General features: G+C 37.9%; 1 protein-coding gene across 4 annotated transcripts; it reads right to left on the bottom strand.

Annotated features, from left to right (window-relative positions):
- Positions 1 to 1,357: 1,357 nt before the first annotated feature.
- Positions 1,358 to 15,456, bottom strand: LOC117793545 (neuropathy target esterase sws). 4 transcript variants are annotated; one of them, XM_034633884.1, is made up of 12 exons: positions 14,418 to 15,446; positions 11,949 to 12,683; positions 9,625 to 10,499; positions 8,197 to 8,765; positions 7,710 to 8,128; positions 7,355 to 7,630; positions 6,708 to 6,894; positions 5,632 to 5,748; positions 4,618 to 4,734; positions 4,169 to 4,380; positions 2,974 to 3,318; positions 1,358 to 2,325 (listed from the first exon to the last, which is right to left on the bottom strand). In XM_034633884.1, exons 1-12 carry the CDS (start codon positions 14,517 to 14,519, stop codon positions 1,804 to 1,806), a joined length of 4,476 nt encoding a protein of 1,491 aa, XP_034489775.1. In that variant the 5' UTR covers positions 14,520 to 15,446; the 3' UTR covers positions 1,358 to 1,803. The 4 variants fall into 4 exon arrangements, with proteins under 4 accessions (XP_034489775.1, XP_034489776.1, XP_034489777.1 ...); XM_034633885.1 differs by lacking the exon at positions 4,618 to 4,734; XM_034633886.1 differs by lacking the exon at positions 5,632 to 5,748.
- Between the last annotated feature and the right edge of the window lie 702 nt (positions 15,457 to 16,158).

Below are 16,158 nucleotides of genomic sequence, written 5' to 3'. Positions count from 1 at the left end.
CGCGAAGCCAAAGGCGCACTCGCAGTCGGCGACGAGTAAAATGGCGCCCAGCGAAAAACGAAAAGCCGAGGTGCCATTAGAATTGCTTGTTGTGGGGCGTCAGGTGAATATGCATCCCTTGCATATACCAATGTCGATGCCCACCAGATTGCGCAATAAATCGAAATATGCTAATATTAATTTAGTTAGCCAACTGCATCCTGATTATAACATACAAGTTCAAACCATCAATAATTTGCATATTCTGGAGGATGGGGAATTTGTTTATATCTATGAAACAAGCGCAACGGCATCGGAATCGTGTTCAGCTCAACTCGAATTACCCAATGAATTTAATTTGAGGCTGGCTTTTAATCAGCATCAGATGCCAGGGACACAATCAACTCAACAAGTTATCGATTCGCGTTTCCTGGCCGAACTCATCGATGAACTCCTAATACGCGACTGATAACTTGACTCTCCCGATCCGAAAACACATTCTGATTTATAATTTCGTATATATCCAAGTTTTGTAAATACATTCCCTCATTGCTGGCGGTATCTCTTTCCTGTTTGTTGCCTAAAAGTATGTTTTTTTTTTTAAGAGTTAGCTAAATTTACTATTTTAACAAATCTTCATTTACTTATGCAAATTTGCTCAGAAATACCCTAAAAACCAATTACCAACAAAAATTACAAAAATATTCAAATGTAATAATTTAGTTTTTAAGCAAACAAAGCTGAACTAAACTAAAGATTAGATATTTAATTAAAATTTTTATTGTTATAATCTTTATATATATAACACTCTTTGTCCTGACTCACTTACGGACTGAATGATCATTGTACTGCCACAACAGTCAAGACAATTTTATAATCTATACAATTAAATTGTAGACGTTTTGATTTGTACTTTCAAATTGTTTTACATTTATTTGCATGTTCATCTTAAAAAAATCGACCATAAAAACAAACAATTTCCATAATTTTAACTAAATAGGTGATTCTGTGTGCGTGTGTTGTGGGTTCTTGGGGCTACTATCAAGTTCCTTAGATGTTATATTAGTTGTAGGAGTGGAATGGAGTGGTGGGGTGGGTGGGCCATAGAAGGGAGGGGGTGGTGCATGGCAAACATTACATACATACTTCATACTTATTTATGTATGTGGCATGTAAATGGACTTTCATATATATATATATATTTATATATATATGTATATGTTTATTGGATCATTAAAAATATATAGTCCTATGTAAATATATATATACATACATATATATATTCTTCATATGTACATGGTCTGTGTCTTTGTCTGTCCAAGTGCAAGCTATTTTTGCATTTTTCTTTCTATCTCTCTGTCCCTCTCTCTCTCTCTTTTCTCTTTCTCTTTCTCTGCCTCTTTCTCTGTTGAGCTTGCAGTTTTTTCAAGGAGCTAGATTTGTGGGGATTAGCTAAAGCTAAGCCTTATTATTATTATTATTGATTTACACTTATAACTAAACGATAGCGAATTCTTTAGTCATTATTACATAATTTCGGAGATTTTATTTTGGGCGGGTGGTGACGGTCGTTACATTCCTCTTTCCTTTCCATTCCTTTCCCTTGCTTCCCACTCCTTTTCTGCCTGCCTGCCTGCCTGTCTGCCTGTTTGCCAATTCTCTTTTCCATCATTATTCATTCCTGGCCTCTTTTATTGGCATCTTTGCTGTATCTTCAGTTCGGTGGCTGCTTGCTGCTCCTGCAATGTAACTACGAGCTAAGAAAAATATATATATCTCAGACAGACGATAGCGTCTTCAGTTTATAGCTAGTTTTTGGTATCGTTATTTGTTGTCATTCAATTCGGCCTTCTTGTCTTTGTCCTTTTTATCCTTTTTGTTCTTTTTATCGTTCTTGTTGTCCTTGTCCTTGGCGTTGTCTTTGTCCTTGCCTTTAGCTGCCGTTTTTGGCTCATCTTCCTCGCTGGAAGGAGGCGCTGTTTGTGTTGTCGCCTCGGCCATAACTGCAGCTGCTTGCAACGTCACGTTGCTGTCCCGTTGCAGTGTCTCGTCCAGCTTTTGTTCCTCATCCTGATCCTGATCCTCATCCTGTGGCTGTTGCTGTGCCTGATCCCTGTCGAGTTGCTTCAACACTGAATCGCTATTATTAAATGGCACCGCCACCAAATTCGTCCGACTGGGCGTCGGCGTTAATGCACTGCGTTTTGTCGGCGTCGGCGGCGTCGATTGTGTGGCCTTGTCCACCTTGCGCTCCAGCTCCAGATCGATCTCCACATCGGAGTCCATTTCAGTCTCTGAGAAGGATAGCGAGTTGCCCGCACGCGGCACCTGGATGCGTCGACGATCCTATCCACACGAACGAGAGAACGAAAGGACGAGAGAAAGTCACAAATCAGTCAAATTCAGAAATCGTAACGATTATAATTTAAAAATTGTATTAATTGTGTTTCGATTTGTATTGAAAAAAAACTATATTTTTTCAAACTTAATATAATAATATTCAAACTTAAATTTTTAATTAAAAAATAAATTCTTAACATTAAATTAACATTCACATACAAAAACACAAGAAAATTATTTTATTGTAGTACTTTTTACTTGATTTTAGGTTTTGTTTCTGATTTTTTCGATATATGTATTTTTGTATGCTCATTCAATATATTTATTTTTTATTTTTGGTATTATTTTCTTTATATATTTAAATATTTTTGTATGGTCATTCAATATTTATTTTTAATTTTTTGCAATATGGTAAGTTTCTATATTTTTAATGTATTATTATTAAAAAATTTAAATATATGATTTTTAAATTAAAATTTAAATTATTGTAAGCAATTTTTCATAATTTTATGTAGATGAAAAAGAGTTAAAATTAATTTTTATGTTGACAGTTGTTTCTGTTTCCAAAAAGAACAATATCTAAGCTTTATCAAGTTAATTTTTACTACGATTTGATTTTTGATTTCCCTTTAAGGATGTTGGTTGTATGCTTACCATGTTGAGCGTCGTTGGCTCCGATATGTAGCCATCAAAGTCCTCATCCTCGCTGAATATGTCAGCCACGTGTTGCACATGAGTCTCCGGCAACTTGCACACAATCTGCGCCAGATCAATGAACGTGTATTCATTGAGGGAGGCGTGATTGCCCCGCTTCGGTGGCTCCTTGTTGAACCACTGATTGAAGCGCCCCAAGCGGCCCGCCTTGGCCATGCTGTCGAAGTAGTTCTTGCCAAAGACATAACCCACGTCCCTTATCTCATCGAAGCTGCCAAAGGCCAACGTTTTATACTTATCTATGGGCGGACGTATATACTCGCAATAGTCCGAGTTCTTCACTTCCTGTAAGCATTTCGTTAAAAATTAATTGAAATTATGACAAACACAAGATATCGTCGAGTTCCCAACTATAAATTATTCGGTATTCTATTTATTTAATACACAATCTCATAATTTATAATAATGTTTCTCTTAGGACAAGTTAAAATAAAAAAAAAAGAAACGTTTGTACCGGTACGGTTGTTGTAAAGTTGCTAGGTCAAAGAGTTGACCAACTTCCAACTGTCATAACTTGATCAAAACTGAATAGATTTTCAAACCGAATGTCATTTTGATCATGATTTGGCCTCTAAATTCATTCTGCATTTAAATTTTGTTGATTTAGAAAATTTTATTATTTTGCACCAAGATTCGACATCGATGGTAAGGGTCCCCCCTTTGAAATTTCGAAAACTTTAAATTTTATATCTCAAGTTTTCACTTTTAATCAACTCCTTATATCGTAATTAGTATAAAACAACACTTTAAACTTGATTCTGAGACCTTTCATTATTTTGTAAAAAATCAAGTGAAATTGAACAAAAATTGGGACTTGTAAAGTGGCTAAATCCGCAGTCTGACCAACTTCAAATTGTCATAACTTGATCACAACTGAACCGATTTACAATCGGAATTTCATTTTGATCATGTTTTGACCTCTAAATACATTCTGCATTCAAAAATTTTTTAATTCGTTCAAAAAAATTTTTTTTGCTTTAGGTCTGTTTATTTTGATGTTATTATAAAACGACATCTCAAAATTTTAAAATGTTTCAAAATTGATTTGTTGTACCGTTATACTTTGTAATGAATATAATATACCCTTCAACTCTATGAATACCTTATGCAATAATATATTATTATATATATTTACCTCCAGTTGACGCACGCAGGATACGTAGGCGAGACGGGATTGTATATCCGGCAGATCGGGCACTTTAACTGGCGATGTGAAGGGATTCCATTTCTTGTAGAGCAACCACCAGCCACTAAGGTCATCGCCATAATTTGTCAGATCCGTATCATCCTGTGAGCCCACATCGATGGCAATTATGTGTGCGGCGCCCAAATTATGCATAACATCAGCTAAGTTGTTGTTGTTGTCATAATTGTGGATTCAGAGTGGAATGTAAGGTACACGCACACAGACAGCAAACAGACGACAGACACACAGATACAAATGTAAATGATTAGCAAAATGTAAAGAGTATATCGATAAATATTTAAAGCTGCTGAGCGGCCGTTGAGAGCAGCAGAGAGAAGAGAGTGTTGGATTCTATTGCTTTTTCTGTTTCTGTTAACTGAGTATGTACTATATGTTACCTGGTACATTGTTTGTATAGCATCCATCGAGCAGCAAATGCCCGTCGCGATAGTCACAGAAGGGGGGAAAGACGCCGGCAATGGACATGCTGGCGCGACAATAACGCCACAGATGACCTGACAAATGGACACCACACACACGGAAGGGGACAAAACGCAGAGATTTGTAAGAGTGAGAGATGGAGGAGTAAATATACGATTCACACATGTTTGTTTGGGTGGGTGTGTAAGAGACAAAGAGAGAGATAGAGAGAGAGAAGAGAGAGAGAAAGAATACACAGTTATATTGCCGTTGTTGTGTGTTTGAGTGTAAATGTGAGTGCATTTTGAACTCATTTACTCATGTGCTAAACTACAATGATGATCATGTTCATGTTTTGTTTATTTGCTAAATAATTCACATACAAATACAAATATACTCAACTAAATAAATAATTCAAGAGCAACTAAATATGTTTGCTAAATATACACATGTTAATGTATGCCTGTATGTATGAAAGTATATATTTACATAACTAAATTGCACATGTGAAAGTAATATAAATCAAATATTAACTAAAACTTTGTACTCAGTCTCAGTCATTGTCTGTGAGTGTGTGTGTGTTGTTGGTGTTGTATGTGTACGTATGCATAAGTGCGTGAGAGAGCGTGAGAAACAGAATCAAAATGGCAGCCTGCAGATCCACGATCCACAGTCCATTTCAAAATGGTTGACGAACAAAGATGGCGTTGCCACTTGTTAATAATAGCAACAGCAACAACATTCAGCTGATTGAGGAGAATTAATTATTTTGGAAAGGGAGAGGGAGAGGGGAAATGGACGAGATAGTTTACACAGCAAATAACAATTACAGTAACAGTCATAGTTAATTTATCCAACACTCTGCGCTCATTGTGCCATCAACAGCTCTAAATTGAAAATTTAAATTGAAAAAAAAGATTATCGAGTGTGATTTTAAATACGTAAATCGTATTTCTTATTTAGTTTTTTGTAAGTTAATATTTGCTATTTACCTGGCAAATTATTTACATAGCCGCCATCCAGCAGAAGATGTCCATCTTGTGGATCGCATAGTGGTGGCATATAGCCGCTGAGTGACATTGAGGAGCGCACATAACGCCACAGAGATCCTGCGACAGTTTAGTTGGCAAGTGAGCGAGCATGTTTGTGTGTGTGTGTGTTTTTAGTGTGTTATGTGTGTGGAAAAAGAGAAATAGAGAGGGAAAGAGAGAAAGAAACAGCTTAGATTTTGAGCAGTGTGAGCGAGCGAGAGACCAATGGGATTTTTCATTAATTATGTATTATTGGCAGCAGGTTTTTTTAATTCTAATTTTAAAAAGAAGTCACAATTACGCACGCACGCACGACAAGGACACATACATAGTATCTATGTATTTATTAACGCACACGAAAACGAATATTGCAAAATGTTCGACAGCAGACATTTCAGCAGCCTCGAGGACAACAATAAATGGAAAAAAGAAGACTTGTTCCAGAAGCTTTCCATCTACATCTAAATAAAAACACTGCATTAAACTGAGATGATGCAAAGAGATGAACCCACAGAATGCAACAACGGTAAAGAACAATATAAAATGTGAACAACAACAACAACACGTTTACCAGCTTAAAACACCTCAATTGAGCTACTCAAAAAGGCGACATATCAAAGAGAGAAAATGTGTCTCTTTCAATGAGTGCGTGGTTGGTTGTCTCTCTGAAGTGCGCTTAAAAAGTTATGTATGTATGACTGTGTGAGTGTTGTACAAGTACGTGTATTACATGTGTGTGGGTGTGTGGGTGGGTGCGTATGTGTTTGTCGTACAAATACGTACAGAAAAAAAGTATCAAACATCAAGCCAAATAATAATAGTAATCAAATATCCCAATCCAAAAGCAATTAAGCAATATATGTATATAAAAGCACATGGCACAACATAAGAAACAAACAGAGAGGGAGAGAGAGAAAGAAACTTAAGCTAAAGAGAGAGCAATATAATAATCATATTGAGAATGCTAAATAACGAGCAGCTAAATGAGTAAATGAGATAAGAAGCAACAAGCAGCAACCGCAACAAATGTCACTCACCGTTGGTGTGAATGCGATGGCAGCTGGCGGTTATATCTGTGGTGAGTGTAAAATATGGAATCCACAGATCCTCGATGCTCACATCCCCAAAGGTATCGTGTATCGTCTTGTTGAACTCACGGCCCGAGAACATCGATGTTATGGGATAGGTGAGGTCCAATAGTTGAAGGAACCATTTTGTCATTTTCTGAAACACACAACAATTACACGAAAGTATGTTTTATTTCATGAACTTTTAGTTTAAGTGATAATTTAATGCATTGTTAATAATACAAAAGAAAGTTTTTTGAAAAAAAACAACTGAAATTAATTTATAATTAACTTATAAAACTAAGCTCAGTATTTAGTTATAATTTGATTTAAATAGTAAGTAAGTAAGTAAAGTAAAGTTTAGTCAAAACGGTAAATAATCAAATTATAGTGAGTGAAAACTTCAATACACACAACAATGTAGATAAGATATGTATTTAGTTATAAGTAGATTTGAAACAGACTGTAAAGCTAAGTTCAAATGCTAAATAATCAAATTATAATTAGGTAAATATAATTAGTAAATAAGTTCTGTATTTAGTTATAAGTAGATTTAATCTAACTCTAGGTAAAATCATATTTATTAATTGTAAGGATAATTTTGACAAGTGACATACTTTTGACCATTCGCGTGCCTTTTGCGTAACGGTTGTAATGTTGCGCTCTGAACACCAGAGGGCGCCCATCAAGGCGCCAATGCTGACACCGCCGACCATGTCAATGGGTATTCCCGCCTCCTGTATGGCCTTGAGCATGCCAATGTGAGCAGCACCACGTGCACCACCGCCCCCAAGAACCAATCCAATGGAGTTGCCGGTTAACCAGCGGGCTAGACGCGAGAAATCGGAATGCATATTCGGTTCGGAGAGCAGCACACGACTGTAGAGATCATTCTAATGAAATGGGAAATCAAATAAGTGAATATTCTTGAGAGAGAGAGAGAGAGAGAGATGGCTTAAATTGGATACAAACAATGCGATATTGGCTTTTGCGCGTAAAGATGCGTTTGACACAGAGCACATGATGATGCTTGGTCACCCAGGGACGTGCATTTAGCCAGCTCAGTGTGTTGGCCGGCTTGGCATTTGTGGTTTCCGGATATAGAAGCACCAGCTCCTTCTGCGTACGCATTGCCAGCTTATCGATCTCACGCTCGAATTTGCCCACCAAATGTGAACGTTCGCCGAGTCCAACAATGAGCACAACATCCGCCTGACGCATGCAACGTTGTGTCCATGGACTCAACGAGCTATCGCACTGATATAACGTGATTATGTTGCGATCCTCCTGCTGGGCCAACCACGATGTCAATCGATATTCGTTGGCCGTTTCAAAGATATTAACGCCCAACTGTTTGCGTACCACCTCCGAGGTGAGACGCAGCACAGGACCTGTTTAAAATTAGAGCATTATTTAAGCGAATATTTTCAAATCTCCTTTTCCTTCAACTTGCTCTTACCAATGGCACAAAGCGAATGATAGAGCTCGTAGGTGAATGGCGTCAATGGCACATCATCCGTAATGGGAACCAGTGCCACCGTTGAATATTTGTGCGTTACGGGATTTGCCTCCACTGGGGCACCACTCGTATTACTGCCCCGTGTTTGCATTGATCCCAAAAAGCGATGACTGAGAAAACTTATTAGCCTCGTAACCACAATGGGATAACGTAATTTGATCGCATTGAACAGACCCTCGGGCAATTTGGCCAACTCGGAATCACGCACCGCCATCACGGTGGTGGTGCGTGAGGTTTCCGTGATCATTTCCACAATGCCAACGAGATCACCCTTGCCATATTCACCGACAATTTCCTTTTTGCCACCCGGATGTGTAATCACCGAACGCATACGTCCACTTAACACAATATATGTGCTATCACTGCTCTCATCCTGTCGATAGACAGCTCTTCCCGACTCCAGGAATATCCAATCCAGCGCATAATCACATTGACGCACCAATGGCGACAGGCGACGCACCACACCATTGCCCAGATCCAAAACAATACGTGGACGCTGTCTCATTATTCTGCAAAGAAAATTAAAAGCGGATGTTATTAAAAAAAATTTTAAACCATTGGTTTTAAAAATAAAAAAATAGCTTCATATCTAAATATCTTATCAACAGATTTCAACAAACAATTTTAAAAGGAAACATAAAGCATTGCAAGAATTTAAAACTAATAAAAAATGAAGTTGCAGATCTTTAAATTCCATATTAAAGTTGAAATATCAATTGACAATGTGGAAGGCAAAACATTTTAACCGATATGGTTAAATAAGAATAAAAATAAAATAAACAATTTGTATTGCGTAAAAAAAAAATGCAAGAAGCGTTTATCAAAATTGTAATCTAGGATGAATTCTAAGAAGAATTGCCCAAGAAACCATGGGTCTAAAATCAAACCCAAATAGAGGTCGATATATGATGAATTTAAGTTAAGAATAAGTTGGCTGTCTCTTTTCAATTGAATCTTAAAATTAATGCAAAATGAACTTTTTTATTGAGTTTTCTAAGAGTCTTGACAAAAGTGCCTGTTTTAAATTCCATTAAAAAAAAAAATAGTTAAGACCGCCAACTTATTTTTATCTCTAAATTTATAAAAAAAAAAATATCGGCCTCTATCTGTTTTTTTTTTTTTTTATTTTTTTTTTTTTAGCTAAGTTCCAACTAACATATAAGAAACACGAATAACTTCTCCGTAAAAAGTGGAAACTTGATATTGATTATAGTCCCATGGTTTCTTGGGCAATTCTTCTTAGAATTTACCATATATTACTATTTTGATCCACTCTAATGTATACAGTATGTATATAGACTCTGAACTCTTATATTGGAAACATGAAAAGTTGTACCAGGAAATGGTTTTAAAATGAAAATTACTCACTGATAGATGGCGGCACGGCGTATAAACGCAATGCGAGTGTTGTTCCGAGCCTTAATGGTATAGGCACTGGCCTCGCCGGTTAACATGGCCAGTCCGCCGACAATTTCGCCGGGATGCACAAAATGTATGAGCATATCATTTCGACTGTCCTGCTTAACGGATGTGGCACGTGTGGCATCCGCATTGCTCTGGTAGACGGCCAAGGTGCCGGTCATGACGAACCACACGCAAACATCATCGGCATTGCCTTCGGTGATGAGTGTGACATTCGGTTCCAGTTCACGCACCTCGACAAATGGCTCAATGATGTGGGCATCCTCCTCGCTGAGACCCAATTCACGGCGCAGACTTTCCACAGCGGAAGACTGAACCAGTCGCTGATCAATGGATGTGATGCCGGGATTGATATTGGAACTGGGCGATTCAATACCAATGCTCGTCGCATGCGTCGCTGAGCTGCGACGCGTTGACGTTTGATTAACGGAAGCGGCACTCGTTTGTTGTTGCTGATGATACAAATCAATGTAGGGTGCATCGCCATGCACCTCGGCAAAGAGAAGAGCATTCGCATTGGGATTCGGATCCGGATCGGACAGTGTATGCTCCTCCCGCGAATGACGCGACAACGGCGATGGGATTTGACGTGATGACGGCTGCGGACGTGATGACTGTGATGATTGCGACATTACCGCCGTACCAGCTCCTGTTCCGGGCATTGTGCTCCCCTTTGTCCTCATATGATTCTGCACAAGCTCCGCATTGAGACCCAAATAGTTGCGTAGGGCTGTGAAGAGTACGCGCTGTAGGCGTATCATGATGACCTGGATTACCCGTATCATTACATCCGGATTCTCCTCGAACACCTCCTCAAAGGCCTGTGATAGATACGGAAAAAGTATTATTATTTATAATATGTTGGTTGAACAATTAAAAATTACTCTTTTTTTTGTTGATCAGATTAATAAATTGATGAAATAAAAATTTAAAAGCACATACAAAAAATAATAATATTTAGATTCTACTAGATATTGATTTTGATGCTAAGGGTCCCCCCTTGGAAATTTCGAAAATTCAAAATTTTAAATCTCAAGTTTTCACTTTTAATCAAGTCCCTATATCGTAATTAGTATAAAACAACACTTTAAACTTGATTCTGAGTCCATTCATTTTTCTGTAAAAAATCATGTCAAACTGGACACAAATTTTGACTTGTAAAGTTGCTAGATCCAAAGCCTAACCAACTTCAAACTTCCATAACTTTGTCAAAAGTGAACCGATTTTTAAATGGAATGTCATTTTGAACAAGGTTCGGCAATTAAATTTGTTTTGCATTCAAATTTTATTAAATTTGTAAAAAAAAAAAAAAAAAAAAATTCCTAGATTCTACTAGATATTGATTTCGATGCTAAGGGTCCCCCCTTGGAAATTTCGAAAATTCAAAATTTTAAATCTTAAGTTTTCACTTTTAATCAAGTCCCTATATCGTAATTAGTATAAAACAACACTTTAAACTTGATTCTGAGTCCCTTCATTTTTTTGTAAAAAATCATGTCAAACTGGACACAAATTTTGACTTGTAAAGTTGCTAGATCCAAAGCCTGACCAACTTCAAACTTCCATAACTTTGTCAAAAGTGAACCGATTTTTAAATGGAATGTCATTTTGAACAAGGTTCGGCAATTAAATTTGTTTTGCATTCAAATTTTATTAAATTTGTAAAAAAAAAAAAAAAAAAAAAATATTCTAGATTCTACTAGATATTGATTTTGATGCTAAGGGTCCCCCCTTGGAAATTTCGAAAATTCAAAATTTTAAATCTCAAGTTTTCACTTTTAATCAAGTCCTTATATCGTAATTAGTATAAAACAACACTTTAAACTTGATTCTGAGTCCCTTCATTTTTTTGTAAAAAATCATGGGAAATTGGACTAAAATTTTGACTTGTAAAGTTGCTAGATCCAAAGCCTGACCAACTTCAAACTTCCATAACTTTGTCAAAAGTGAACCGATTTTCAAATGGAATGTCATTTTGAACAAGGTTCGGCAATTAAATTTGTTTTGCATTCAAATTTTATTAATTTTGTAAAAAAAAAAAATATTCTAGATTCTACTAGATATTGATTTCGATGCTAAGGGTCCCCCCTTGGAAATTTCGAAAATTGAAAATTTTAAATCTCAAGTTTTCACTTTTAATCAAGTCCTTATATCGTAATTAGTATAAAACAACACTTTAAACTTGATTCTGAGTCCTTTCATTTTTTTGTAAAAAATCATGGAAAATTGGACAAAAATTTGGACTTGTAAATTTGATTTGATGAACTCACCTGCATTGGCAGTCGGATGACAACGGATTTCTCAATGGCTTTCGCTGTGACGGTCTTGTAGTAGCTGGAATTCCCGGACAGCACATCGATAAAGCTGAGCAATGACGTCACGGATTCCCCCTTACGCACCGTTTTCAGGGACAAGGTGCTGCCGTCGGCATTACAAATGTATACATTGATTAGGCCCGATTGTACAATATAGACACTATCATCGGGATCTGTGATCTTGAACAGATAATCGCCAGCCATGAGTTGCAACAGTTGTGTGTGCTTGCAGAGTTTTAGGAATATGGGCTTTTCGAAGTGGCCAAAGATGCGTATGCTCTGGAGCATATAGAGGGCATCGGGAGGGACACGTTCGCTACCCTCGATGGTCTCCTCCAGGTACTCGGCCGGTGGTTCCACCGTCTTCATTTCCAGCGGACGATTCTCACGTTGCAGCTGGAGAATGCGGCGTGCGAAACGCATCACGGCACGACGTTTGTAGCCCTTGCCACTGCTGTACATTTGTCCGCTCACGTTCTTCATTTTGCGGAGCATGCGACGGCCGTAGAAGAGCATCTTGTCGCGCTTGCGAAACCGCAGGCCACGATGATCGCCACCCGATGCTGAGGTAACGGCACTCAACGACCTTGCGATCTCATCGCGCAATCGCAGCCGCGCCAGACGCTTAAAATACAGGAACCAGGCGATGAAGAGCACGCCGATAACAAGCAGAGCGCCGTACCAGTACATCTGCAAAAATCGAACAGCGAAATGAATGACAACAAAGTTGAAACAAAACAAAGTAAAGCAGATCAACAAACAAATTCAAATGCATTAACAGACACTCTTACTCGCCCTCTCTATTTTATGTCTATCTCACTCGCCCTCATGTCAAATACACGTGTCTGTTAGCTATGCATGTGTGTGTGCACATGTGAGAGCGCATTAACAGACTCACTCACAATCAGTTCGCTCTTTCTCGCAATCTTGCTCATTCTCTTGTGCTTTGCATGCAATGTTAATGTTAATTTTGACGTTGACGTTGACAACGCTGCCAACACTTGTTGTTGTTGCGCTGTCTCTTCTTTTCTCTCCTCTTCCGTATTTGCCTTTGACATTGGCCGTCGATGCAGAATTGCTGCAGTTTTGTTGCTGTTGTTGTTGCTATTTGTTTATGGTTTATTTCTGTAACAGGTTTCAGTGAGTGCGGCGAATATGAATCAAAACAACTTAAGCAGCGTCAGAAAAATAAAAACACAACCAATGCAAAAACAAAACAACAAAATAGTTCAAATTGGAAACGTAAACGCAAGAAAAACACAAAAGCAAGCAATGATTGAATTTGCGAATGTCTTATTTCAGTTTGATTGAAATTGTCGATGATGTTATTGTTGTTGTCGCGTCACGATAAATAAAATAATTTTCCGCATAACTTCAATTTCTAAGTATGCTTAGACATGCATATGTGTGTGTATACAGTTAGTCAAATATTATATAAATATTTTTTTACTATTATTTTTAATAAAGACTAAATTTTTTTTTTTTTTGTTAGAACAGTTACTTGACATACTGTATGCGCACGCACCTGCGATCAGTTTAGTTTTTCTTTTCTTGCTTTTTTTTTATGCGGATCAACGCTTGGCAACAAGTCACAAGTCGCCCGCGATTTTCAATTGAATTGGCCCCAAGGGGTTAATTGAATTATGGTAAACTGATTTGCGAGCATAAAGAGGTAGAGAATAAGGGGAAAAGCAAGTGGGAGGGCGAAGAGAGGAATTTCTGCACGTGCTTTATGTGACTATGATTACAGTGTGTGAAGAGCAAAGAGGTTCTCTTTCTTTCGCAATGCCTGTAATTGTCTGTAATCAGTTAAATCAGTTGTAGCTTAAGCACTGTTGATGCGCCTTTCGGGGTCAGAGGAGTTAAACTATTATCTCCAAACCCAAACGATAAGACAAACATGCAAACATACATACATACAGTACAAACATATGTGCGTGTGCGTTTGTTTATGTAAGTTGCCTTTTTTCTATTGTCTGCAAATCAAAACATAAAACACAGCGCACAAATGTTGACGGAAGTGTGTGCAAAGCAACAACAAAACGCTAAGCACACACACACACACAAACACATTGACCATGTGATAGCATAGACCAAAAACAAAAGCAATGAGAGAGAGAGAGAGCGAGCGAGCGCAACAACTATCGATCAGTTCAAAACATATCGTTTAGCAAAGACGCAAACCAGCAATCAACAATCCTGCGATTAACCCACTAATATCGTTTGATCTCATTCGCACACGACGACGACTTTAACGTCGAGTGCTTTGATTATTATATTTTTAATGAGTCACGACGAGCCCCCAAACAAAGAAAAACACAATCAGTGTGTACGTGTGTGTTTGTTGAGTTGCTTTGCATTTCAGTTTTGTTACTATGGCTGTATGTATGTTTGCATGTGTGTGTGTGTAGCCTGGACACTTACCGTAGTTGCGATTTGCTTGGAGACATATTGAAACCAAGCATCTGAGAATATTGTGTTGTAACCACCGTTGGCGCTCGCACGGAGCAGTTCCAGGACGTCCATGTGTGTGTGTGTGTGTGAGTGGGTTTGTGTGTGCTTATGTATGCATGTACATATGTTCCTTTTCACTAGCGTTGTCCTTGGCGCTCGCTCCCTGTTGTTGTTGTTCACACGCTGACCGGCGCTGCTGCGTCGCTGCCGCTGTCAACAGCAACGTGTTTTTGTTGTTGCTGCTGCTGCTGTTGTTGATTTAGTTGCTCTCGCTGCTAGTGCTATTGTTGATGTTTAAAATGCGGAAATGTTGTTATATGCCAGTTTTTTGAGCACGCGCTGCCCAACACTAACACCCCCGCCAAATCTCAGATACGACGAATTATGCGAGAACGAGAGACACCATAACAAGCGATATGTCGATAGCAGAACCTTTGTTGTTATTGTTGTGTTTTTTTGTTGTTGTTACACTGTGTTTTATACCCTGGTTTTGTTTAATGCTGGCTATTTGGGTTTGGGTATCGGGTAAACGACCAACCTCCACTCAATTTGTCGATTTGAGCGTTTTTGTGCAATCTTATTTAACGTTTTGCAATTATTATTGTAATGCACGCAGCAAGTTTGTTTTTGTTTTTATTTGATGTTGGCATCCCCCCACCCCTATCCGGCTGGGCTGGTGAGTTCCCCAAAAAACAAAACAGAGTTAGTGTCCAATCGGTCGCTGCTTTGATATTATTGTTTGACACTTTTCATATACTCTTCTCTATTTTGTAGATGTAGGTGAATTGAATTGACCAAAAGAAAAAAAAAACAACGAGGATAAACGTAAATACACGTTAGTATTTCGTATTTAAAAAGGAACGACGTGCAAGTTGTACGCCCATACCACACGACTTCAATTTAGCACTACTTTTAAATTTAAATTATTATTTATTTCGTTTCGATTTTGATTCCGCGTTCGTTCTCTGTTCTCTCTGGTTCTGTGTGACCAAGCTGTCAACTTGACTGTTGGTTGCCTGCTGTGCATCAGCTGTTAACCACTCTGGACGGGGGCTGCCAACTGGCGACAATTATATCGTTGTCTATCGTTGACAACTCTATTGTCAATTCGAACCGATAACCGTTAAGCGCAGCTGTTACACTTCTGTTGCTTTTGCTACATTTTTTTTTTCATTTCTCTGCTGTATTTCTAATTGAATCTTTTGGCGGCCCCGCGTGCTAACATTAATTTGCGGCTCATAATTGACTTGTTTAAAATTGCAGAAAATCATTAGGCATGAAACGTTGAAATATTTCAAGTCAAAAAAGCAAAAAGCTGGCAGACAAACACAATCCGTTGACTAACAACTGTAAACTGTAAAATATGTACAAACAGTTAGACAAGTAATTGTTTTTACAAATGACAAAAAATCATTGGTTTTTTGATTTTTTTTTTTTAACTTGTTCTCAGTATCAAAAGTCACTAAAATAAAATTTAAAAACAAAGAAAAGTACTTAATAAAGTGAATTTCTCCATGTCCAAACAATTGCTTGAGTAACTGTGCAGGTGTACAAGTGTTATTTTGTGGGTGTGTGTGTGTGTGTGTGGGCAGTGGGCTGCACCATTATAAATATTAATGGATTGTTTATTTAAGGATTCGGTACGGGTGAAATCGGAATCTGGCCAGCGGCAGACAGATACAGATACAAATTGTTGGACCAGACCAGACCA

The sequence above is a fragment of the Drosophila innubila genome, chromosome X (assembly GCF_004354385.1).
Source record: "Drosophila innubila isolate TH190305 chromosome X, UK_Dinn_1.0, whole genome shotgun sequence".
In the NCBI taxonomy this organism is placed as follows: Eukaryota; Metazoa; Arthropoda; class Insecta; order Diptera; family Drosophilidae; genus Drosophila; species Drosophila innubila.
This window is presented reverse-complemented; position numbering and strand designations above follow the sequence as displayed.